A 27,695-nucleotide genomic window follows, 5' to 3' on the forward strand; every position below is an offset into this window, starting at 1 on the left:
AAACCCACCCCGGGTTTCCATGTGGGAGACAAGGTATGGCTGTCCACCAGGAACCTCAGATTGAAGGTCCCCTCCAAAAAATTTGCCCAAAGATACATGGGTCCGTTCCGGATCACCGCACAAATCAACGAGGTCACGTTCCGGCTCGACCTTCCGGACTCCATTAGGGTGCACCCTGTCTTCCATTGCTCTCTCCTCAAGCCATACGTGGAGAACACCTTCACAGGCCGCCACTCGCCCCCACCACCACCCGTGAGGGTACAGGGTGAAGAAGAATACGTTGTCGCAAAGATCCTCGACTTCAGGATCCACCGGGGAAGACTACAATACCTAATTGGGTGGGAGGGTTACCCTCCCGAGGATAACTCCTGGGAGCCAGAAGAGAATGTCCACGCCCCCAGACTGGTAAAAGAGTTCCACCAACGGCACCCCGGTAAGCCTGCCCCTGCGGTGCCCGGAGGTCACCTTGGAAGGGGGGGGAGTACTGTCGGGATTCGAACCCGTGACCAGCCACATCCCAGGCAGTAGCCCTGCTTACTAGGCTACCATCCTCTCTGGACATTCCTCCCTGAAACCTATTAGTTAACCTCAGTCTTGCCAAGCCTTGCTCATCACCCTTGATTCCCCACACCTGGTACTTCCCTATATAAGTCCAGCCCCTTGCACTCTAGCTTGCTGATTATTGAGCTCCTGAGCCTTGATCAAGCTTCTCCTCATCTGTTGCTCTTGCTACTGCTGGAAGTCCACTGCTGACCAGGAATTGCCTACAGACTACTCTTCTGCCTTATCCCTACCTACTGAACTGCTACCACCGTTGCCATCCGGATTGTCTGACCACGCTTACTGCCGCCTGCCCTGACCCACCGCCTGCCTACCGACTACTCTTCTGCCTTATCCCTACCTACTGAACTGCTACCACCGTTGCCATCCGGATTGTCTGACCACGCTTACTACCTGCCTGCGGTCCTTGCCACTGGGCTCCACTCCTACCTCCAGCCAGCGGTCCTCTGACACAGGTGAGCCTGTAGGACTGTTACATGAGGAGACCAAAGAGTGGCCCAGTGAGATAGTGGCGAGGAAGCAGCAGCATCAGGAGACCACAAAGTGTTCCAGTGTCAGAGTGTCAAGATAGGAACAGCATGAGGAGACCACAGAGTGGCCCAGTGACAGAATGTTAAGGTGGCAGCCAGCAGCATGAGGAGACACAGAGTGGTGAGGTGGCAGCAGCAACAGGAGACCACAGAGTGGTGAGGTGGCAGCAGCATGAGGATAGCAAAGACTGGCCCACTGACATAGTGGTTAGCTGGCAGTAGCATGAGGAGATCACAGAGTGGGCCAGTGACATAGTGGTGAGCTTGCAGCAGCATGAGGAGACCACAGAGTGGCCGAGTGGCATAGTGGTGAGGTGGCAGCAGCATGAGGAGACCACAGAGTAGCCCAATTACAGAGTGTTGAGGTGGCAGCAGCTTGAGGAGACCACAGAGTGGCCGAGTGGCATAGTGGTGAGGTGGCAGCAGCATGAGGAGACCACAGAGTAGCCCAATTACAGAGTGTTGAGGTATCAGCAGCAAGAGGAGACCACAGAGTGGTGAGGCAGCAGCAGCATGAGGAGACCACAGATTGACCCAGTGACATAGTGTTGAGTTGGCAGCAGCACCAGGAGACAACAGAGTGGCCCAGTTACAAAGTGTTTAGGTGGCAGCAGCATAAGGAGACCACAAAATGGCCCAATGACAGAGTGTTGAGGTATTATCAGCATGAGGAGACCACTGAGTGGTGAGGTGGCAGCACCATGAGGAGACCCAGTGACATTGTGGTGAGTTGGTTGCAGCATGAGGAGATCTCACAGTGGCTTAGTGACATAGTGGTGAGCTGGCAGCATGAGGAGACCACAGAGTGGCCTATTGACATAGTGGTGAGGTGGCAGCAGCATGAGAAAATACAGAGTTGCCCAGTGACCTAGTGTTGAGGTAATGGGCAATACCAGTACCAGCTGAATATGGTGGGTGGCAGTATGAGTACCTGGCAGCAGGTGTGTGGCATCAGGCGGGTGGCAGCATAAGAATAGTAGATGGAGCAGGTAGCCAGTAGAAACAGGTCTTTTTTGAAAAAGTTTAGGTGTGGCACCATGAATGATCTAGTCTGATGTATCAGGCACTGGTGGGTAGAAATCCTGGCTGATCCATGCCTGATTCACCTTCACAAAGAAGAAAACTGCTCATCAGTGACTCTAGACTTAAGTTGCTGCTAATGGAGCTGGTACTGCTCCTGCCCACCTTCCCCCAGCAGCCATGGCAGTCATCTGCCTGATCTTCCTCATTACCCTCTATCTCCTCTGGCTGCTCCTACTCCTCCTCTCCTGTACCCTGTGTAGAAAAAACAGCCATTTCTCTATGCATTGCTTGTGCTTGAATGTCCTCCTCCTCCTTCTATAATTCAGCCCCCACAGGGCTTATGTGGCCATGAGATGTAGACACCACGTCTCCTATTTCCAGGCCAGCCAGATCTAGCAGCATTTGTTCCAGGACAAGAATCAGTGGAATTAATTTGTTCATCCCGTAGTCCTGTCGACTGACAAATAAAGTGGCCATCTCAAAGGGCCCGAGTAAAAGGCAGGTGTCATGCATGAGCTGCCACTGTATCGAAGTGGCATTGAAGGCTAACAACGAAGTTACGCAGGGGAGTACCTCTGTCCACCAGTATCATCAAGAAATCATTTATGGCCTTTCTCTGTACAGGTGTCAATTACCATTAAACTTACCAAGAATAAACAGGTGATTTGGATGACTGGGAGAGGTTTATAAATGAATGTGGTTTCAATACTATGAAATTTATTATAGGAAAATGGAAAAGTAAGCTGAGACAGATTTATGAAACATTTTTAAAACTTCAGCAGATACTGAAACCACATAAAGACAAAAATGAATATATAGATTTATCGGAAAATGTCAGAAAAATATTGTGAAAATAGAAATTAAGGTAAGGTATAAAAAATAAAAAATTAATCAAAGTCTGTGATGACTATCAAAACAATAAAGTTTATAAATGGAAAAACTAAAATACAGAGGGTAATGCTAACCTTAAAGTCTGGCCAACTACTGAACATACAGGGAGTGCAGAATTATTAGGCAAGTTGTATTTTTGAGGATTCATTTTATTATTGAACAACAACCATGTTCTCAATGAACCCAAAAAACTCATTAATATCAAAGCTGAATATTTTTGGAAGTAGGTTTTAGTTTGTTTTTAGTTTTAGCTATTTTAGGGGGATATCTGTGTGTGCAGGTGACTATTACTGTACATAATTATTAGGCAACTTAACAAAAAACAAATATATACCCATTTCAATTATTTATTTTTACCAGTGAAACCAATATAACATCTCAACATTCACAAATATACATTTCTGACATTCAAAAACAAAACAAAAACAAATCAGTGACCAATATAGCCACCTTTCTTTGCAAGGACACTCAAAAGCCTGCCATCCATGGATTCTGTCAGTGTTTTGATCTGTTCACCATCAACATTGCGTGCAGCAGCAACCACAGCCTCCCAGACACTGTTCAGAGAGGTGTACTGTTTTCCCTCCTTGTAAATCTCACATTTGATGATGGACCACAGGTTCTCAATGGGGTTCATATCAGGTGAACAAGGAGGCCATGTCATTAGATTTTCTTCTTTTATACCCTTTCTTGCCAGCCACGTTGTGGAGTACTTAGACGCGTGTGATGGAGCATTGTCCTGCATGAAAATCATGTTTTTCTTACCTTGCAGACTTCTTCCTGTACCACTGCTTGAAGAAGGTGTCTTCCAGAAACTGGCAGTAGGACTGGGAGTTGAGCTTGACTCCATCCTCAACCCAAAAAGGCCCCACAAGCTCATCTTTGATGATACCAGCCCAAACCAGTACTCCACCTCCACCTTGCTGGCGTCTGAGTCGGACTGGAGCTCTCTGCCCTTTACCAATCCAGCCATCTGGCCCATCAAGACTCACTCTCATTTCATCAGTCCATAAAACCTTAGAAAAATCAGTCTTGAGATATTTCTTGGCCCAGTCTTGACGTTTCAGCTTGTGTGTCTTGTTCAGTGGTGGTCATCTTTCAGCCTTTCTTACCTTGGCCATGTCTCTGAGTATTGCACACCTTGTGCTTTTGGGCACTCCAGTGATGTTGCAGCTCTGAAATATGGCCAAACTGGTGGCAAGTGGCATCTTGGCAGCTGCACGCTTGACTTTTCTCAGTTCATGGGCAGTTATTTTGCGCCTTGGTTTTTCCACACGCTTCTTGCGACCCTGTTGACTATTTTGAATGAAACGCTTGATTGTTCGATGATCACGCTTCAGAAGCTTTGCAATTTTAAGAGTGCTGCATCCCTCTGCAAGATATCTCACTATTTTTGACTTTTCTGAGCCTGTCAAGTCCTTCTTTTGACCCATTTAGCCAAAGGAAAGGAAGTTGCCTAATAATTATGCACACCTGATATAGGGTGTTGATGTCATTAGACCACACCCCTTCTCATTACAGAGATGCACATCACCTAATATGCTTAATTGGTTGTAGGCTTTCGAGCCTATACAGCTTGGAGTAAGACAACATGCATAAAGAGGATGATGTGGTCAAAATACTCATTTGCCTAATAATTCTGCATGTAGTGTATAGGTACATCCAGTAAGGACAACTATATTGGTAATAAAGACCTTGCACAAAATTATACAGTGAACCAAAGGGCCACCAGCAATGTTACAAATTATGATAACATTAGGAATAACCATAAGCAAAATTATGGGAGATATTCTACAAATGCTCAGAGACCGCATCATAGATATAATTATTCAGGTGCTCCGAGATATGGAGGAAGACTGCAATCTGGAGGATATTATAAACCGGTACATGTCGAATTGAAGACCATACCACCAAAATAATTACTATAGAGAAGGAAATAGTGTCCAGATACATATGCAGAATTGTTCTAGAGATTCGACTCAAACTGAACAAAAATTTTCCCATCAGGCTATCAGGGGAATACAGAGGGAAAAAAGTGATAGACATGAAGGAAAAAGAAAAACAAGGAGTAAGATCAATGACCCCCAACAAAAAGAAGTTTAGGAGAGGAAAAATAAAATGTCAGCCCAAGGTCCAAAAAGAACAGGGAGCAATAAGAGGCATATTTAACCTTAGTTCCCATAGTTTGCCAGATCCTGAAAAAGGGTATTAGGGAAAGGTTTAAAAGCTAAATTTGGTGAAATATGTTCTTAACAATCAACATCCATCTATAAAAAATATGTCTAACAACAGCATGTCCATTAATAATACAATGATACATTCTAATTTACGAGAGAGATCAAAATGTTTCCCCCAAACCAGAGGATAATAAATGCATTGAAGCATTCAAAAGAGGGGTACTAAAAGATCTTGAGAAAATTGAGGTTAAACCCAAATATTATAATTTGACGGTCTCGATTTAAAGGTCTTGAATCCAATCCGCAAATAGTAATAAAGCCAACAGACAAGGGGGTGGTGGTGGTAGTGAAGGATTTAGACAAATATGAAGGTAAAGTACAGAGATTACTGTCAGACCAAGATACATATCTTTGATGAATAGGGATCCTACAGTCGACTTTAAATTAAAAATGTATACGTTTTCACAAGAAGGGTACAAAGGGGTATTATAAATAAAAGAGAAGTGGATTATTCAACTGTTAAGTTCCCAGTTATTCCAGTGATATATCAATTACCGAAAACGTATAAAAGCTTGAACTGCCCACCTGGGAGCCAATTGTGTCTGGAATAAATTCTCTGACTAGTAGACTCACTGAATACATAGATTTTTTTTCGACAGACGTATGTAGATAAAGCCTCCTCTTATTTGAAAGATACAAGTAATGTGATTGATATAATAAAAAAATCTGGATATGGGTTGCAAGAACACGTGGTTAGCCACTTTTAAAAAATATCTTCTCTTTATACCATTATCCCTAAACAATTGGGGTTTAAAGCAGTAACTGAACAACTGATCAGTAATCCCAGGATGTCAATGGAGCAGGGCAAGTTCATTGTAGATTGTTTAGATTTTTGTCTCAGCCATAATAATTTTTGGTTTAAGGATATTCATTATTTACAGCAAACTGGGACTGTGATGGGGGCAAAATTAGCCCCCAGTTTCACAAATGTATTCATGACTTCATGGGAAAAAGACATTATAGACCCTATCCTATGTAAAGAACAGAAAGGCAAATTAACTGTATGGAAAAGCTATATAGATGATTGTCTATTGATATGAGTTGGAGAACGTCAAGGTTTGGAGGATTTCATTTCTGAGATTAACAAAAATAATTGGAACTTGACATTTACTAGCACTATCAGCTCCAAGTCTATAAATTATTTAGATTTTAACATTTTTGTTGCAATATTTCAAAAGGATTTATCGTAATTGTACTGACATGGGGGATTATAGGGAAGAAAGTCAGGTGATTCAAGACCGGTTTATAGAGAAGGGCTATTCGAAGGAAAGTTTAGCTTTGTGTAGTAAATACATAGAAATATGTGGAAAAATCAACATGAAAGAAAAACAAAAGAAAGACAAAAAAGGTAAAAAAGAAAAATATTTCAGGTTTACCTTGCTTACTCAATACAATTCCAATGTTGGTTTTATGAAAAATGTTATAAAGAAAAATTGGCCGTATTGAAAGATTATCCAATATTGGGGGGCTATTATTCCGAACCAACCTGATATAGTATATAAAAAGGCACCAAATTTGCATAATCATTTAGTACATAGCTATATTTCTACAAAAACTGGTAATTATAACAAGAGCAAACTCACTTGGTGCGGTTTTTACCTTCCTTGCAAAAATCTGAAAAGAGAGAACAAAAAAGTGAATATAGAGACAATTCAGTCCACAAATAATGGATACATTTTCAAAATAAAAGGAGAAATTACTTGCAACCATGTAGGGGTTGCCCTTGTGGCCTCCAGCATGTGGGATGTACAATGAGGAAACCTAAAACGCGGGTCCAGGAGCACATCAGAAATATCAGGAAGGGTTTGGAAAAACATAGTGTTCCCCTTCATTTTAAAATGTACACGGTAAAGATCCTAGTGGACCTAAGTTTACCGGCATTGAAAAGGTGAATCAGAAGTGACAGGGGGGAGATCCAATAACTAAGATAAATCGCTGTGAAGTCGAGTGGATCTATAAATTAGATACACTGCAACCAAAAGGATTAAACATTTTAAAAAAAAAATATGACAGTTATCCTTTAATAGAACACAAAGAATGTGATTATTTGAATATTTTAATATATTAAGAGAGATATTTTGTTTAAAGGAAGGAATGTTGAGTTTCTATTTCTATAGGAGTGATATCTAACCCTTGATTAAATAAATTGGTTATGTTAGGGACAGTAAAATATGCGCCCCTGATGAAGCAAAAGCGAAACCTAGGCCGGGTAAACTGATGAGGGCTGATATGGTTTTCTGATACACGCAATTATTTGCTACGTTTGTGAGTATAATAAAACCTCCTGTTATGTGTCTTTGGTTGGTTATGTGACTTCACTATTTGCGCTATTTTGGCTTTCATGCAAGGTAATTGGAACCAGGAAATTCCTTGGGGTACGGATGTACAGTACAGACCAAAAGTTTGGACACACCTTCTCATTCAAAGAGTTTTCTTTATTTTCATGACTATGAAGGCATCAAAACTATGAATTAACACATGTGGAATTATATACATAACAAACAAGTGTGAAACAACTGATAATATGTCATATTCTAGGTTCTTCAAAGTAGCCACCTTTTGCTTTGATTTCTGCTTTGCACATGCTTGGCATTCTCTTGATGAGCTTCAAGAGGTAGTCCCCTGAAATGGTCTTCCAACAGTCTTGAAGGAGTTCCCAGAGATGCTTAGCACTTGTTGGCCCTTTTGCCTTCACTCTGCAGTCCAGCTCACCCCATACCATCTCAATTGGGTTCAGGTCCGGTGACTGTGGAGGCCAGGTCATCTGGCACAGCACCCCATCACTCTCCTTCATGGTCAAATAGCCCTTACTTTCAAAGTTTTCCCAATTTTTCGGCTGACCGACTGACCTTCATTTCTTAAAGTAATGATTGCCACTCGTTTTTCTTTACTTGGCTGCTTTTTTCTTGCCATAATACAAATTCTAACATTCTATTCAGTAGGACTATCAGCTGTGTATCCACGTGACTTCTCCTCAACGCCACTGATGGTCCTAACCCCATCTATAAGGCAAGAAATCCCACTTATTAAACCTGGCAGGGCACACCTGTGAAGTAAAAACCATTTCAGGGGACTACCTCTTGAAGCTCATCAAGAGAATGCCAAGCGTGTGGAAAGCAGTAATCAAAACAAAAGGTGGCTACTTTGAAGAACCTAGAATATGACATATTTTCAGTTGTTTCACACTTGTTTGTTATGTATATAATTCCACATTTGTTAATTCATAGTTTTGAATGCCTTCAGTGTGAATCTACAATTTTCATAGTCATGAAAATAAAGAAAACTCTTTGAATGAGAAGGTGTGTCCAAACTTTTGGTCTGTACTGTATATCTATACTTAAGTGTGGATCGTGGTTAATTATAATAAGATATATTGAAGCAAATGTATCACTTTACCATGGAAAATACTCAAATACAAATGTTTGCAAATATAACCAAATGTATAAGCACAATGCATTCTAAATATATTTGGCAGAACTCACAACACACTATACACACAAGTCATGTAGAGTAGACCAGTATTTTGTATCAAAAAGTAAATTTTAACTTTGGTGTAACCATCATTAGTAGTGATAAGCGGGAGGTCCCATATTCGATTTTGCGATATTTCGTGAATATTCAATTGAATATTCATCTTATATTCGTCAAAATCAAATAGTCGTCATTATTCTATTTATCGCGAATAATATGCGATTTAATTATTTGCGTATTGCGAGTTTTACTGTATAAGGCAACTTTCCTATTGGTTGCTATCTAGAATTAACAAAGATAACGAATATAGCGATATATTCTCTATATTCTAGCAAGCCAATAGGAAAGTTGCCTATGGACAGCTCTATGTTGAATTCACAATGCAAGAATATTACTTTGCCTATTTTTTGCATTAAATAGAATACTGAGTCATTATTCTATTTATTGCAAAAAATAGGCAAAGTAATATTCTCGCATTGCGAATCCAAGTTAGAACTGTCCATAGATAACTTTCCTATTGGCTTGCTAGAATTAACGAAAATATAGAGAATATAGCGCTATATTCGTATTCGTCATATTCGTTAATAACGAATATGGCGAATATAGCGCTATAGTCTCTATATTTGTTAAATCAAGCAAGAAGCCAATAGGAAAGTTGCCTGTAGACAGCTCTAAGTTGGATTCGCAATGCGAGAATATTACTTTGCCTATTTTTTGCAATAAATAAATTAATGACTCAGCATTGTATTTATTGCAAAAAATAGGCAAAGTAATATTCTCACATTGCAAATCCAACTTAGAGCTGTCCATAGGCTACTTTTCTATTGGCTTGCTAGAATTAACGAATATAGAGAATATAGCGCTATATTCGTTATCTTCGTTTATTCTATCAAGCCAACCATTAGGAAAGTTGGCTATACCCCACTCTAAGTTGGATGCGCAATGCGAGAAGATTAAGTAATATTACTCACATTGCGCATCCAACTTAGAGCAGGATATATACAACTTACTTCTCTATTGTTTGGCTATCTAGAATTAACAAATATAGCACTATATTCTCTATTTGTTAAATCAAGCAAGAAGCCAATAGGATAGTTGCCTGTAAACAGCTCTAAGTTGGATTCGCAATGCGAGAATATTACTTTACCTATTTTTTCCAATAAATAGAATAATTACTCAGTATTCTATTTGTTGCAAAAAATTGGCAAAGTAATATTTTCGCATTGCGAATCCAACTTAGACCGGGATATAGCCAACTTTCCTATTGGTTGGCTTGCTAGAATTAACGAAGATAACGAATATAGCGCTATATTCTCTATATTCATTAATTCTAGAAAGGCAATAGGAAAGTTTCCGATGGAGAGCTCTATGTTGGATTCGCAATGCGAGAATATTACTTTGCCTATTTTTTGCAATAAATAGAATAATGACTCAGTATTGTATTTATTTAGAAAAATAGGCAAAGTAATATTCTCGCATTGCGAATCCAACTTAAAGCTGTCTATAGGCTACTTTTCTATTGGCTTTCTAGAATTAACGAATATAGAGAATATAGCACTATATTCGTTATCTTCATTAATTCTATCAAGCCAACCATTAGGAAAGTTGGCTATACCCCACTCTAAGTTGGAAGTGCAATGAGAGAAGATTAAGTAATATTACTCACATTGCGCATCCAACTTAGAGCAGGGTATATGCAACTTACTTCTCTATTGTTTGGCTATCTAGAATTAACAAATATAGCGCTATATTCTCTATATTTGTTAAATCAAGCAAGAGGTCAATAGGATAGTTGCCTGTAGACAGCTCTAAGTTGGATTTGCAATGGGAGAATATTACTTTGCCTATTTTTTCCAATAAATAGAATAATGACTCAATATTCTATTTATTGTAAAAAATAGGCAAAGTAATATTCTCGCATTGTGAATCCAACTTAGAGCGGGGTATGGCAATCTTTCCTTTTAGTTGGCTTGCTAGTATTATAGAATATGTTGAAGATATCGCTATATTCTAAAATTACGAATATAGCAGTATATTCTCCATATTCTAAAATTCTAACAATCTGCCAGGCCCGCCAACATAAAGTAGTTTCTTACTTAAAGGCCTTATTCAAATCGATTCACATGCATATTTTATTAAACATTTTTCGCATAACTTACATAATGAAGAATATTAAAGAATCATTATAATTTCTCATCCATATGTAATATATTTTATGTGTGTCATTTTGCAAATATTTCCATAAAGTATGTGCTTTAATATAATTGCATAAGGGCTATCCCATAGTGTTCTGTTGGTATAGGTAGAATATAGTGCTATATTCGTAAATTACTAATAAAATGCTACATTTTAAATATTCGACAATTCTACCAAGTCAACCATTGCTATGCTAAATGCTTAAAGCTTTTATGCGATTCGATCAACGAGCATATTTGAAAGAAGAATGTTCGCATAAGCTAAACTATAGCCTCATTTGTAACTATTAACCGGGCCGCTTTTTGTCTGTGGGCCAATATGAGAATTCACATATATGACGCCTAAAAAACCATTCAGTACTCATTTAGACTATTTCAATATAGTTTATCTTATGCGTGATTCTCACATCCAACAGTACATTCTAGCATGGAGGCGTTCCCATGGTATGGGGACGCTCCATGCACACAGGAAGTCGGCACTCTGCAGATGCGCCAACGGGCACTGACTGGAGCGGGCAAGGAGCACGGAGTCCCCTGGACATGTAAGAAGAACTGCTTTTGGGAAGTGGAAACAACTTAAAAAAAAATTATAAACAAATATTCAAATTAGCAAATATATAGCACTATATTCAAATTATTTACAAATTAGCGAAGTGCTGATATTGAAGATTAAAATTCACAAATCGAATATTCGCGCTCAACACTTATCATAAGTTGCTTATCTGTAAAGAATAAATCAAGACAACTGGACGTAATGTAGATTTCTTGAAAACTTTTCACTCGTTCTTCCAATGAGCTTTCTCAATTCTGAGTGACTGTACAAGAATTATCTGGGAATAAATATGTAACTGAATCAACATCTGGTAATTATACCCAGCATTGGGTCAGAGATCATTATACCCAGCATGCGGTCAAAGGTGTTGATTCCATTATCCTAATTGGAGTCAGTAGGTGATAAAGATTTCCCAGAAAAAGGTGTCAAGACAGCATTGTATGTGGCAGACAAAAGATGTCTACCCCCTGCCTCTATTCAAGCTTGGCTTCTCCATTTTTACGTTTTTTTTGTCTGAGTACCACCTACTTCAAGTATAAGGACAGGTTCTACAAAAAAAACATGGCTGTGCTATGGGATCGCCAGTATCACCTATTGTAGCAAACCTATATATGGAGGAAGTAGAAAGGAAAACCCTGACCACTTTCAAGGGAATTACACCGAGTCATTGGTTCAGATATGTGGATGACACTTGGGTTAAAATTCATAAACGAGTTACAGGCTTTCACCGACCACATCAACTCAGTGGATCATAACATCAATTTCACGCTGGAAGATATGCAGAACAACAAACTGGCGTTTCTGGACTGTCTTATAACAGTGGAAGAGGGAAGGATCCCGGACCTGTTTAACCAGATTGTTGGGGCTAAGGTTTTTTCTAAGTTGGATTTAAGAGGGGCATACAACCTAGTCAGGGTCAGGGAAGGGGACTAATGGAATACGGCCTTCAATACCCCTGAGGGTCATTTCGAGAATTGGGTTATGCCTTTTGGTTTAATGAATGCTCCGGCCATCTTCCAACATTTTGTGAACAGCATTTTTCATCATTTAATGGGGAAATTTGTACTGGTGTATCTGGATGACATTTTGATTTTTTTCTCATGATTTCAAGACTCATCGAGACCACCTACGTCAGGTCTTGCTGATTCTGCGAGATAATAAATTGTACACTAAACTGGAAAAATGTGTGTTTGCGGTTCCGGAGATTAAATTTCTTGGTTTCCTTCTCTCCGCTTCTGGTTTTCGCATGGACCCTGAGAAGATCCACGCTGTGCTTGATTGGGAGCTTCCTAAGAATCAGAAGGCGCTGATGCGGTTTTTGGGTTTTGCCAATTATTACAGAAAGTTCATTTGGAATTATTCCTCTGTTGTTAAGCCACTCACTGATATGACTAAAAAGGAGGTAGATTTTTCTTTGTGGTCGGTAGATGCGCCTTTTCTAGTATCAAAGAGAGTTTTGCTTCTGCTCCCGTTTTAGTACAATCTGATGTCTCTCTACCTTTTATTGTTGAGGTGGATGCTTCTGAGGTGGGTGTGGGTGCGGTCTTATCTCAGGGTCCCTCTCCTGCCAAATGGCGACCGTGTGCCTTTTTCTCAAGGAAACTATACTCTGCAGAGAGAAATTACGATGTGGGAGATAGGGAGTTGTTGGCCATCAAATTAGCTTTTGAGGAATGGCGCCATTGGTTAGAGGGAGCCAGACACCCTATTACCGTGTTTACAGACCATAAGAATCTGGCCTACTTGGAATCGGCCAAGTGTTTGAACCCAAGACAGGCCAGATGGTCTTTATTCTTTTCTAGGTTTAATTTTGTTGTTACGTTCTGCCCTGGGGTTAAAAATGTGAAGGTGGATGCCCTGTCACGTTGTTTTCCAGGAGGGGGGAAATTTGAAGACCCTGGTCCCATTTTGGCTAAAGGGGTGGTCTTCTCTGCTCTTTATGCTGATTTGGAAGCAGAGGTTCAGGCAGCCCAGGAAGAGGCTCCTGATCTTTGTCCCCCTGGGAGGTTGTTTGTGCCTCTCGCTTTACGACACAAGGTTTTTAAGGAGCACCACAATACTGTCCTTGCTGGGCATCCGGGGAGCAGAGCCACAGTGGATCTCATTGCTCAGAGATTCTGGTGGCCGGCTCTTCATAAGATGGTTGAGGGTTTTGTGGCAGCCTGCGAGACCTGCGCTCGTGCCAAGGTCCCTCATTCACGGCCATCTCGCTCTCTCCTCCCATTACTCATTCCTTCCCGTCCTTGGACGCATCTGTCCATGGACTTCATTACGGACCTGCCTCGTTCCTCGGGGAAGACTGTGATTCTGGTAGTAGTGGACCGTTTTAGCAAAATGGCACATTTCATTCCCTTTCTGGGTTACCCAATGCTAAGACACTGGTGCAAGCGTTTGTTGATCACATTGTTAAATTGCATGGCATTCCTTCAGACATCGTCTCTGATAGAGGCACGCAATTTGTTTCCATATTCTGGAAGGCCTTCTCTTCTCGCTTGGGCGTCCGGTTGTCGTTCTCTTCTGCTTTTCACCCGCAGTCGAATGGTCAGACCGAACGCGTCAATCAGAATCTGGAGACATATCTGCGCTGTTTTGTGGCGGGAATCAGGAGGATTGGTGTTCTTTTTTGTCCCTTGCTGAGTTCGCTTTAAATAACCGGCACCAAGAGTCCTCTGATAAGTCACAATTTTTTGGTGCATATGGGTTTCATCCACAGTTTGGGACATTCTCTGGAGAGGGGTCTTCTAGTTTACCTGATGAGAAGAGATTTTCCTCGTCTTTGTCATTTATTTGGCAAAAGATTCAGGTGTAATCTGAAGAGGATGAGTGAGAGATATAAGCGTGTGGCGGATAAGAGACGTGTGCCTGGTCCGGACCTGAATGTGGGTGATCTGGTGTGATTGTCTACAAAGAATATTAAACTGAAGGTTCCCTCCTGGAAGTTGGGTCCTAAGTATCTTGGGCCTTACAAGATCTTGTCCGTCATCAATCCAGTTGCCTTCCGTCTTGATCTTCCTCAGACTTGGAAGATCCATAATGTTTTTCACAGGTCCCTATTGAAACCTTATGTCCAACCCACTGTACCCTCCTCTTTGCCTCCTCCTCCGATTGTTGTTCATGGTAATCTTGAATTCCAGATCTCTAGGATTGTGGATTCTCGCATTATCCGCGGTTCTCTCCAGTAACTCGTTCATTGGGAGGGTTATGGTCCTGAGGAGAGGATGTGGGTCCCAGTGGCGGAGATTAAGGCCACTCGTCTTATCAGGGCTTTCCATAGGTCTCATCCTGAGAAAGGTGGGCTCTGAGTGTCCGGAGTCCACCTGTAGAGGAAGGGGTACTGTCACCGCCACTTCTGTGAGAAGGTCTGTTAGATGTTCTTCTCTACCTGCACGAAGTTCTTTGTTTTAGTTTCACTTTGTCATCTCCTTTCCTTCTCCCAGCTGTCAACTATTTACACTAATTGTCTCCCTTTATATTCCCTCCCATACTGCCTCACTTTGCGGTTTATACTTCTTCCTGGATTGTGTTCGTTGCTGGAGGCATAATGGATTCAACACCTTTGACCCCATGCTGGGTATAATGACCTCTGACCCCATGCTGGGCAAAATTACTAGATGTTGATTCAGTTACATATTTATTCCCAGATAATTCTTGTACAGTCACTCAGAATTGAGAAAGCTCATTGGAAGAACGAGTAAAACGTTTTCAAGAAATCTACATTATGTCCAGTTGCCTTGATTTATTCTTTACAGATATACCATGACCTAGATAAATGAGAACCTTCACAGACATAAGTTGCTTAGCTTGTCTCCTGGTTGCATCTTTTTTTAAATAAATAGACATGCACCATTTTTCTCTAACTCACAGTCTTCATGGTTCCTCATGCCTTTCATATGATAAATGTGCTCCATTGAGTGTTGTACCATGTTTTAATTAAATGTATTTGCTGCCATCTAGTGGTATTAAAATATATTGGCTGCAAGTGTTAGTGTCCCGATCATATTCTATGTGCAATATGCTGATTGTAATTAGAATTGTGATACTAATAACATTGTATACTAATACATGTGATACTAATAACATTTGGCATTATAGTAATACTATTAGTGGCAATAATAGTAGGGTAGGAATAATTATAATGTTTAGCTCATTTGACACTACCACCTTGATCCACTGCTTCCTACTTACATATTTTCCTTTGCTCTTTGCAGGAGTGTGAAAGGCTTTCTGTTGCACCTCTTATAAGAATTCTAAGAATAAACAAATCTCAATGGATATACATTTTGATTGGAATGATAGCTGCTGTAGGTAACGGGTGCATGCATGCTGCATATGCAACTACTATTCCAAGACTTATTCATGTAAGTGTCTCCGTGTTACTTATAATTGGTAGAACTAATTATATTTTAATATTTGTTTAACTACAAACGTTTACAACAATATACAGATAATATTAAAACAATATTAAAAATGCCAAGTGACTAAAGCCTTCACCATTATCAGGTTCAATCTGCTACAATCATATGTACCATAGATTACAGCTTACAACAGCTTCTAAAGAAAATATCCACAATTACATGAAAATGGCCTAATATACAGTATACAACCTTAAGTGTTTTGTGGCCCGCAGACTGAGAATGTGCAAAACATGGATAGCAGCCATGTGCTTCTACATCTGTGCGCCCGCATCACTAAGGATAGGACATGTCCTATACTTCACCACAACATGCAGATCACGGACCAATTGAAGTCACCATGATGTGGTGTGCACATGGCCAGTATCTGTTTTTGTGGATCAGCAGTTTTCAGACCACAAAACAGTCATATTTTTCCTCCATCTGGCCCTGTAGCTAAATACACCCAGCCAATGAAGAGTGGTTGGTTACTGCCTCCTGACTCCTATTCCGTAATGATTTATTGGTATTCCTTGCTTGCTGTACCACTCTACCACCTACAGGTGCTGACCATTCTTTGACACCTTATCACCCTATCACCTTCTCATGTATAGATGAACCATTGCCATCAAGATGTTTTGGGGGAAAGATTGTCTGGCAACAAAGCTTTGAAGGACTCCCTATTTGGCAAACTGAATTTTGTGCTTCCTAGCTTCCTTGCAGGATAACATGCTGAGCTAGATGGACGGATGTGCTTTTTCAGCCTTACAGACTTTGGGGTACATTTACTAAGACCGTTGATTTAGAAGCCGTTCTTAATTCATGTTCACTGCCGCTTGATGAGCCTAAGTTTATGTAGAAGTGCTTTACCGGCGGCCTTGCAACTTTGCCAAATCTGTGACCCCCTATGTTACTATGTTAGATGTCCTTTTTAAAGAGGTTGTTTTTTTTTTGTTTTTTTTAACTCAGATAATTTAACAGAAATGTACTTTATTTGGATTTTTCAGACATTTAGTGAACAAGACCCAATCAAAAGGACTCTGGAAGCTAAATGGGTAATACAATTATTTATGATCCAGGGATTCATCATTTTTACAGGACATGTCATCATGGTAAGACACATTTACAGATTAAAGGGGTTCTCCAGGCATTTATTCTGGAGAGAAGCTCCTTTGCATAGTACATACCCTCCCTCCCTCCCATCCCTGATGCCACGTCTCTAATGCAGATGAGAAGGTAAAGAAGTGACCACATTAGGTTGGGACCTGGGCCCAGAAAGAGCCCACAACACATGCAAGTGCTGCAGAGACAGCAAAATTAGGGGAGCAAGGGAGGGTAAGTACCATATAATGAAGCTTCCCTCAATAGATTAGCACTGCATGCTAATTAGACAAATATACATACATATACATAAATTGGGTGCAATCTTATCAATATACTTCTATCGATACAAGGCTCAGACTGGAAATCTGGCTTACTAATAAAGTGGGCCACCAGTTACAGCAGGCTCTATAATTTTTATGGTTTGCCTCCTGCAGCAGACCCTTTAACCCCTTCTACCGAGGGCAAGTTTTCACCCTCTTGCCCAGGCCATTTTTTGCAAATCTTACATGTGTCACTTTATGTGGTAATAGCTTTGGGACACTTTTACTTATCCAAGCCATTCTGAGATTGTTTTCTCGTGACAAATTGTACTTAATGATCCACTTTTTAAGGACCAGTTCAGGTCTGAAGTCACTTTGTGGGGCTTACATAGTGGAAACCCCCCATAAATGATCTCATTGTAGAAACTACACCCCTCAAGTTACTCAAAACTGATTTTACAAACTTTTTTAACCTTTTAGGTGTTTAAAAGAATTAAAGGAAAATGGAGATTACATTTCTAAATTTCCCATTTTTTATTTTTTTTTAAGAGTTTTTCCCCAAATGGGTGTTTATTTAATACCAGATTAGCAAAGCAGTATCTAAAGCGTGTATCTCACACGTACAGATGCAGAGAAGGCCGTAAATTAAGATATTTTGCTTAAAATATATATATATATTTTTTTTTATAAATTCTTTATTTTCAGAATTTTTAATAGAGATACAAACAAAAAGTATCCAAAAGGCAATAATTGACCTCTATAAAAAGGGAGATACAGATTTCAGGCATGACAAAATTAGGTATCACACGACAATGTCATAGTCATTTAAATAGTGACAGCCAGCTATGTTGTGGATGGTACCTAGTAATGTGCTATATTCAAATGAACCTTCCTAGTTCCAAAGTACCATAAATCTGACTATTTCGGGTCATCCTGGCTATATATCGATGTGCAAGTCATATGCTACATACATGCAATAAAAACATAGACAATGGTATGAAGAAAATAATATGAAAAGAAAAGTTGAGATGGGAAAAGAGAGAAGAAACTAAGGAAAAGAGGGGGGGGGGGGAGTGTATACACCGAAGCCTAAGACAATTGAGTCCGTCAATATCCTGAGAAACCTTACGACTGTTTGCCCTATTGGTTACGTGATGATCTTTGCCTCTGAACGTACTCTCGGCATAACTCTAGAGCAAGCCACCTCACCCACCCTCAGTGTCCTCCAAGGTTGCCAGGTTTTTAAGAATTTCTCGTGGTTTCTGTTAATCCAACTCGTCATTTCTTCGAATTGGGATATTTGATTAACTTTGGCTTTCCATTCCTGTATGGAAGGGGTGTTGGCATTTCTCCAGTGGAGAGGGATAATAGCCTTAGCTGCCGAAATGAGATGGGTCGCTAAATTGCGCTTAGATGGCCTATATAGGTCAGTTGGTAGGGAGAAGAAAACCATTTCTGCTGTGATCTTGAATTCAGGGGTGGTAACTTTTTTTATTATCTTGGAGATATTTTCCCAGAAGGGTATGATCAGTAGGCACGACCACCATATATGAGATAGTGAACCTGTGCCTTTGCCACATCTCCAGCACAGTCGATGAGGGGCCACACCACATCTATGCAAGAACTCTTGAGTTCTATACCATCTGGTAAGAAGTTTGAAGTGATTTTCCTGTAAGCGTATACACGGTGAAGTTCCAGGTGAGAATGCTAAAATCTTTTTGAGATCCTGATCAGAGAAGACAGTATCAAGTTCTCTCTCCCATTCCCTGACGTAGAGTGTTTTTTTCGGGAATAAGTCGCCTATTCTAGTTTGGGTTAAAGAAGACCAGATTTCCGGGTGGATATCACTACTTTTACCTAGTAGGTCAGGGATGAGGTTTGCTGGCAACAGTGGAGATGGGTTAGGAGCTAGTGTATTATTTAGCTCTTTCCAAGTCTCTCTGATCCCTTTCAATAAGGGGTCGAGATCCCTGTTCTTATCGTGGATTGTGTCGGGCAGCCAGAGGAGTCTCTGGAGCATGGGTCCTGCATTTTGTTGCATAAGGTCATGTACATCCGGTTGTCTCTTTGGGTCTACTGATTCTAGCCATCTGTTTAGCTGTATAGTCTGGTAATATTTTGAAACGTCCGGGAGGCCCAAACCTCCTCTAACTTTATGTCTAACTAAGAGATTATGTGAGAGTCTAGATCTCTTTCCGTTTCATAAGAACTGTGAAAAGAGTCTCCTTATCTCCTGGAAAAATGTTTTTGGCAAGTGAATCGGGACCATTTGCATTACATACAGGATTTTGGGAAAAATATAGGCTTTAATCACATTCTTCCGACCCATCCAGGATAAGTATGGCAAATTGTATTTTTGTAACAGTCGTGAAGTGTCGCTTTTAAGAGGAGTAAAGTTACATCTATATAAATCCTCCAGGTTTCTAGGTATCAGTATCCCAAGATATTTTAAGGGGCCTTTGGTCCAGTGAAAAGGAAGGTGGGACTGAAGGGAAGTTGCTCGTGCTTCAGAAAATGAGATGTTTAATATTTCGGACTTAGAATGGTTGACCTTGAAGTCTGAAATTTGGCTAAAAATCTCAATCTTTTTGGTTAAATGATCTATTCCTGTCTCAGGGTTAGTCACCAGAAATAAAAGATCATCTGCGAAAGCAGTACATTTCAAGTCCGCTTTACCATGACTAACTCCTTTATTCCCAGGGGCCTGTCTGACTAACTGGATAAGCGTTTCTACAACCAAGATGAATAGGGAGGGGGACAATGGGCATCCCTGCCTAGTGCCGTTTGAAATCTCAAAGGTCGGAGGCAGCGTGCCATTGACCTTCAGCCTGGCATGGGGTTGCTGATAGAGAGTGAATATTGAGTGTATGAAAGGTTCTGGTATGGCAAATTTTTCTAGCGTCATTTTCATGAAGTTCCAGTTGACTCTGTCAAATGCCTTTTCCGCATCTATGCTTAACAGAGTCAACAGGAACCTTTTTGTTTTAGCTGCATGGGTTGCATGGAAGATTCGATGGGCGTTGTCTTTCCCTTCTCTACCCTGGATGAATCCTGACTGTTCTGGGCCTATTAGGTAGGGAAGTAGCTTGCCTAGTCTGGTTGCTAGGATTTTGGCCCAAATCTTAAGGTCCAGATTCAAGAGGGAAATCGGCCTGTAGCTTCCGCAGTTCTGGGGGTCTTTGCCTTCTTTATGTATGAGGGTGACATAAGATTCTTGTGTCTGCCTGGGCAGCTGGCCTCCTTGTAAAAGCGTGTTGCATATGTCAGTGAGTCTGGGTGATAAAATGTCTTGGAAAGTCTTATAGTAGAGAAGAGGCAGGCCGTCTGGTCCTGGACTCTTTTCTGGTGGGAAACTGCTCACAATGGAGTTCACTTCCTCTAGTGTGATTGGGGTAGTCAGGGAGTCTAGGTCAGCTGTGCGTACTACTGGGAGCTTTAGTGAGTCCAGAAAGTTTCTGATACGCATCCGCCTAGTTTCATTGTGGTTTAGGGGTTTATCTTTATTTAGGTAATAGAGGTCTTCATAGAATTTTTGAAAGGCCTCAGCTATTTCAGGAGTTTCCTGAGTTACGGTTCCATTATTTTGGGAATGTGTGACAAATTTTTAGTCTTTTTTAAGATCGCTGTCATCATTTTACCTCCCTTATCACGATGTGCGTACACTTTGTGCTGAAAGTGTAGCCACTGCTTCCTCACTCTCTGGGCTAACAGTTTTTTAAGCTGGATTCTGAACTCCACAAGTTCATCCTGTTTTTTTTTTACATGTAGATAACTTGTTTAGCTTTTCAATCTTAGATATCTGGTCTAGTATGGAATCTAGGGCCTTCTGATGCTCTTTTTTGACCCTCGTCCCAATAGAAATGAAGCAGCCCCTAATGTATGCCTTATGGGCTTCCCATTCTATAGGAGAGGTGGTGTGTGCGGTGGAATTGGTTTTGAAATACAGTTCCAGTTGAGATCTAACCTGTTCAATGTGTAGTCTGTTGTTCAACAGGGATTCATTAAGTTTCCAGTTCCACTCTCTTCTCGGTAGGGAGGCGAGGGCGAGGGTCACGTGGCAGGGAGCATGGTCGGAGATGGTGATGCTCCCAATCTCGACTGCGCTGGAGACAGGCAAAAGAGAAGCAGAAATTAGAATGTGGTCAAGTCTCTGATAGGAACCATGCGGAATAGAGAAGAAAGAATAGTCTTTAACAGAGGGGTTGCTAGTTCTCCATTCATCAATCAGTTGCAAGTTCTGTAGTTTTTTGTGTAGCCTGCTAATGTGTTTCTGAGCGATGTGTGACTAGAGGAATCAAGTTCCGGGTTCAGGACCAGATTAAGGTCAGCGCCCAGAATCACCTGGCCCTTTGCATAATGCTAGATGGTTTCCAATGCTTTGAGAAGCCATTGGACCGTAGCCTTGTTAGGTGCTGTAACTGACCGTTTCAGCAGACAAAGGGTTAAAATCCATTTAGGTGATATGCCCCTTTCTGAGAGACAGGCACAGCTACTGCAGAACACCAACCTCCCGAACTGGATGCAAAATAGCACTCCAAACTGGAACCTTGCGAATAGCTGCCGGCAGACGAACAGGAAAAGCATACAATCGGCTTACACTCCTGGCAATCAGTCTCCAACAGCATACAGGGAATCCCCCCAATAACGAGACAAGGCTCCGTGTTGAGGGTCAGCAGTGGTCTCACGTGCTGGCACACCCAGCCTGGTTTTTATTACAGTTGTTGCAAATACAGGTCCGCCCACAGGGTTTTGAAATACAACCAATCAGTAATTTACAACACATACAATGTAAATACAGCAACCAATCGTTAACGCCCCCTAGAGGACCAGAAGGGAGACTGCGACACAGAACAGATACAACACATCCCCACAATGTATCATGGTTTCCTCCTCTCTGTCCCAGAGACAACCGAGGGCAATCCAATTATCTCTCAGGATAAAGGGGAGATCGCCAATACACACGTGGAGACAACAGGACAGACATCACCATTTAAACACACAATGGGACAATAGAACCACACCCAGCATATTCCTCCCAAGCTGACAAGTTACACTTATTATAAATTGTTACAACTTTGTCAGGTTACATTGTCCATACATATATGTTACATCAATTTAAACAGTATAACTTGGGGGACAAACCTATCCAAAATTCACTTGAACAGGTTCAGGGGTTCAAAAGTTAGCATGGGCCATAATCCTGAGGCAAGAGGCTTTTAAACAGCCTCCTCCAAAACACGGAGGCTGGGGAGGGCGACCAACCGCCTCCGCTCCCAATACAGTGTCCTGCTGCTGGGGAAAGGAGACTGAGCTCTTTATTCCCTGTAGGACACTCTGCCGCTGGGGCACAGGACTGACTGTCTCTGCCCCCTGTAACTCCACCTGCCGCTGGGGAATGGAAACTGGGCTTCCAATTCCCTGTACATCACACGGCCGCTGGGGAATGGAGACTGGGCTCCCAATTCCCAAAAAATCATGCTGCTGCTGGGGGGCAGGAACAACTACCTCTGCCCCCTGTATCTCAGCCTGCCGCTGGGGGATGGAGACTAGGCTCCCAATTCCCTGCAGGACCGGTGGAAATACCTCAGGCCCATCTCCACCGGCCACCTGGGGTTCTTCCCAGTAAACATCCACAATATCCTCCCAGCTGAAGGGCTCTGGACCTGGGTCTGACTTCTTGCTGTCCTGCTGAGCCTTCCCAATGGAGTGGAAGAGATCTTGGTAGTCCTGCTCCAGTTCCCACTCCAGGGTTTCTAGGTGAGCCAGGTCTTTCTCTACCTCATGGGGGTCATCCCAATTCTGCCTAGCCTCCCTCTCGTAGAAAATGTCCTGAAGTCTGGACTGTGCAGGGCTCCCGAAATCAGGCTCTGCAAAGGACTCCCATAACAAGCCAGGACCATCAAACTCCTCTCCCTCTGGCTTGTCATGCTCAGCTGTCCAGGGTATAAACTGTGCCACATACCACCAAAGCGCTTGGTAGGCATCCTCCAGCCATAGCTCCTGCCATTCCCGGTGCTCTAGTTCCTTCACCCATTCCTCCAGGGGCTGCTCTCCCAGGAAGGGCATCCGCAGGGCTACTTGCTTCTGCAACCGCTGCTCTTCACTGGGGAGACTCTCACCTCGCTGGTATTGTACATTATCCAGGGCCTGGTACCAGATGCCTTTCCTTAATGCATCCCGGCCATCCAGGTCCTCCTCCTCGTATAACACTGCTGGTTCCATCCTGTTGCTTTTAGGGTTGCTGTACTGGGACATGCGTTGCCCTTAAATTGTAGAATCCACAGAAATGGTGTCTCCTGTAGCTGTCCTTCTGACTGTAGAAACGATCCCGCTGCTTGCCACCAATTGTAACGGACCGTTTCAGCAGACAAAGGGCTAAAATCCGTTTAGGCGATATACCCCTTTCTGAGAGACAGGCACAGCTACTGTAGAACACCAACCTCCCGAACTGGATGCAAAATAGCACTCCAAACTGGAACCTCGCGAATAGCTGCCAGCAGACGAACAGGAAAAAGCATACAATCGGCTTACACTCCTGGCAATCAGTCTCCAACAGCATACAGGGAATCCCCCCAATAACGAGACAAGGCTCCGTGTTGAGGGTCAGCAGTGGTCTGACATGCTGGCACACCCATCCTGGTTTTTATTACAGTTGTTGCAAATACAGGTCCGCCCACAGGGTTTTGAAATACAACCAATCAGTAATTTACAACACATACAATGTAAATACAGCAACCAATCGTTAACGCCCCCTAGAGGACCAGAAGGGAGACTGCGACACAGAACAGATACAACACATCCCCATAATGTATCATGGTTTCCTCCTCTCTGTCCCAGAGACAGCCGAGGGCAATCCAGTTATCTCTCAGGATAAAGGGGAGATCGCCAATACACACGTGGAGACATCACCATTTAAACACACAATGGGACAATGGGACAATAGAACCACACCCAGCATATTCCTCCCAAGCTGACAAGTTACACTTATTATAAATTGTTACAACTTTGTCAGGTTACATTGTCCATACATATATGTTACATCAATTTAAACAGTATAACTTGGAGGACAAACCTATCCAAAATTCACTTGAATAGGTTCAGGGGTTCAAAAGTTAGCATGGGCCATAATCCTGAAGCAAGAGGCTTTTAAACAGCCCCCTCCAAAACAATGTGGCGAGGTTGGTTTCGCCACAGGTGCGTATAGGTTAGCTAAGGTATATTTTCGCGAAGCAATCTCCCCTTTCAGGATCAGAAGTCTACCCTCTTCATCCTTGTGTTGCTGGTGTAGTGTAAAAGGTATAGAATGATGGATGGCAATAGAGACTCCCTTGGAAGCTGAAGTAGGGTGGGCGCTGTGAAACCATTGGTCAAATATACGTGTTGGAAAATTAGGTATTTTTTTTTCTGTCGTAGGTGTGTCTCTTGTAGAAAGACTATGTGGGCTCCCATTTTCTTTATAGCTAGCATCACCTGACCTCTCTTTTGAGGTGAGTTGAGGCCTTTTACGTTAAATTTTGTTATTTTCACTTCCACCATTATCTCTTAGGTGACAGGCCTCTAGTTATCTTTACTAATGCAGTTAATTTGCAGGCGTTAACGATGTAGGGAGGGGGGAGGAATAGAAGGGGGTAGAGTAGGACTAAGCAGATAGAAGGAAAAGAGAAAGGAAAAGAAATTATATAAAAATGCAAGTAATAAACAGAACAACTGAATCTAGTGAATGGGAGCGGGAGGAAGTAAGAAATTGGGCTTAGCCTGTAAACTATATTTTACAAACTGGTTGGTGATCCCACTAAACTGAGCAAGCTTTCCCTGCTCCTAGGGGTGGAGAAACATTTTTTCCAAAATCTGTAACTTGCTAATGGGTCCAAAACTTACATGAGGCAGGCAGAGGTGTATATCGCTGTGTATTCATTTCGTCATCAGCATGTTGGGGTTATATTAGCCTTTTTTTTTTGGCCTTAATGCAAAGACAAGGGGATATGGGGAAGAGAGGTGGGAAAGAAGGAAAAAAGGGGGGAGGTGAGGCAGATGGAGAGGGGGGGGGGGAAGAGGGAAATGTATTAGTGATTCTACTTCTAGGAAGCATTAGAGCGCCTTACTATAAAGGGGTGATGACAATATGAGCATATTGGTATTTATCTATTCGCATACAGCATAGATATACAGTGGGATCTAGAGTAGACGCGCAAGCCCCAATTTTTGAACAAACAACAGAGTCCTAATGACTCATATGCTGACATGTAATGTTAGGTAACAAGTGGTTAAAACAAAAGAGAATAACTCAGAGCTCAAACCCTGCAAGAGGTATTAGCTCTCTGGAGGCCTGCAATCAGATATTTCTCTCCGCCCGTCCTTCATAGGATGTGAACTGCGATCTCAAGTTCCTCTTTCAGGTCGGTGGGGAACGCATCTCGGCCGCCGCTCTGTTCGCCTTGGACTTCTGTTTCTGGATCTTCCTCCAGGGTTCCATCTGCGGGAGGCTCGGTAAGTCTGTAGATAGTGCTAACGGCATCCATGAGGAGACTTCCACTGGGCGAATACCGATGGCTTCCCAGGCTCTTTCCAGGTCGTCTGGGGTGTGGATCGGGATGCGTTTTCCGTTTTTTATAATCGCAATTCCGAATGGGTACAGCCAAACGTATGGAATCTTATGCACTCTCAATTCATCCAGAAGTGGCTTCATTGTGCGCCTCTTTGCGAGCGTGGTAGGCGCAATGCCTTGGTTTAGGGCTATGTCCGATCCACCGTAGACTATTTGCCGTTTTTCTCTGGCGGCCTCCATTATGCGAGCGGTATCCACAAATGATAACAGGCCACAGATGACGTCTCTGGGGCTTTCAGTCGGCTTTGGGGCAGGTCTCAGTGCCCTATGAATCCGCTCGATTATTATCGCACCAACAGACTCCTCGCCCAAAAGATCGGCGAATATTTCCAGGGCAACTTTGCGCAGGGATTCAGCGGCCCAAGATTCGGGTAGCTCCTTAATGCGAACATTTCGCCTCCTGCTTTTATTTTCTTGATCTTTGAGCATTAACATTGCTCTATTAATCTCTGTGGTATGGAAGTCCAGATATTCCGCTACTCCTGTGGAGTGTGACACTATCTCCTGTGTTGCGGTTTCAAGAGATTTCACTCTATGCCCCATTTGTGTTATCTCCGATTTGTTGTCGGACAGTTCATTTAGCACTGGCTTTCTTGCTTTTTCCAGTGCCTGCCCCAGTACCTTTGTAAGAAAGGACTTCGAAACTGGTGAGGGGTCACGGGATTCCACTGCTTCTCCTTGAGAGCTGGCTGCATCAGAGTCTTCGCCATCTTCGGCACATGCTGCTGCCGCCGCCATCTTAGGTCCCGCCCCTGGAGAGATGAGGGCTTTCTTTTTGAGAAATCTCTGCATGGCTTGTTGGCTCTTTTGGGTTCTCGGGGTGTCAGGTGTGTCAGCACCCCTATCTCTCCCATATTTGACCATTTTGAAGTGGGTCACTGCTGTGTAAATGGTTTGAATCGCTTGAGTGCGAAGGAGCCGAGGTCTCACATAGCCATCTGCAGTCACGGCTAGGCTCCGCCTAAATTTCACTTTTTTAGGCAGATTTTCCATTTTAATCATTTTTTTTCTTTAACACATCAAGGGTTAACAGTCAAACAAAACTCGATATTTATTACCCTGATTCTGCGGTTTACCTAAACACCCCACATGTTGTCCTAGACTGATGTAAGGGCACACAGCAGGGTGCAGAAGAAAAGGAGCGCCATATGGTTTTTGGAAGGCAGATTTTGTTGGACTGGTTTTTAGATGTCATGTCCCATTTGAAGCCCCCGATGCACCCTTCCAGTAGAAACTCACAAAAAGTGACCCCATTTTGGAAACTAGGGGATAAGGTGCCAGTTTTATTGGTACTATTTTGGGGTACATATGATTTTGAATTGCTCTATACTACGTTTTCTGTGAGGCAAGGTAACAAAAAAATGGCTGTTTTGGCTCCGTTTTTATTTTTTACAACCTTCATCTGACATGGTAGATCATGTGCTATTTTTATAGAGCAGGTTGTTATTGACGCAGTGATATGAAATATGTCTACTTTGTTTGTTTGTTTCAGTTTTATATAATATCTGCTGATCATCTTTTCAGGGGCTTGTTTTTTGCAGGAAGAGTTGACGTTTTTATTGGTATCATTTTTGGGTACATATGATTTTTTGATCATTCATTATTACACTTTATGGGGCAAGGTGACAAAAAAAATTGGTTGTTTTTGCACAGTTTTTTTTATTTATTTTTACAACATTTACCTGAGGGGTTAGGTCATGTGATATTTTTATAGAGCACATCGTTTTGGACGAGACAATACCTAATATATATACTTGTTCTTATTTATGACCCTTTTTGATCGCTTGGTGTTGCACTTTATGTGATGTTAGGTGACATAAAATTGCTTTTTCGCACTGTTTTTCATTTTTTTAATACGGTGTTCATCTGAAGGG

The 27,695-nt window shown here is 42.0% G+C and overlaps 1 protein-coding gene across 1 annotated transcript in view; it reads left to right on the forward strand.

Moving 5' to 3' along the window:
- The window catches only part of LOC122939473 (ATP-dependent translocase ABCB1-like), a 578,859-nt gene that overhangs the window by 253,302 nt on the left and 297,862 nt on the right, over positions 1–27,695 (forward strand). The window contains exons 15-16 of the mRNA XM_044295545.1: positions 15,670–15,819; positions 16,860–16,964. Of these exons, the coding sequence (XP_044151480.1) occupies positions 15,670–15,819; positions 16,860–16,964 (255 nt within the window). The remainder of the gene's footprint in view (positions 1–15,669; positions 15,820–16,859; positions 16,965–27,695) is intronic.

The sequence above is a fragment of the Bufo gargarizans genome, chromosome 5 (genome assembly GCF_014858855.1).
Source record: "Bufo gargarizans isolate SCDJY-AF-19 chromosome 5, ASM1485885v1, whole genome shotgun sequence".
NCBI lineage: Eukaryota > Metazoa > Chordata > Amphibia > Anura > Bufonidae > Bufo > Bufo gargarizans.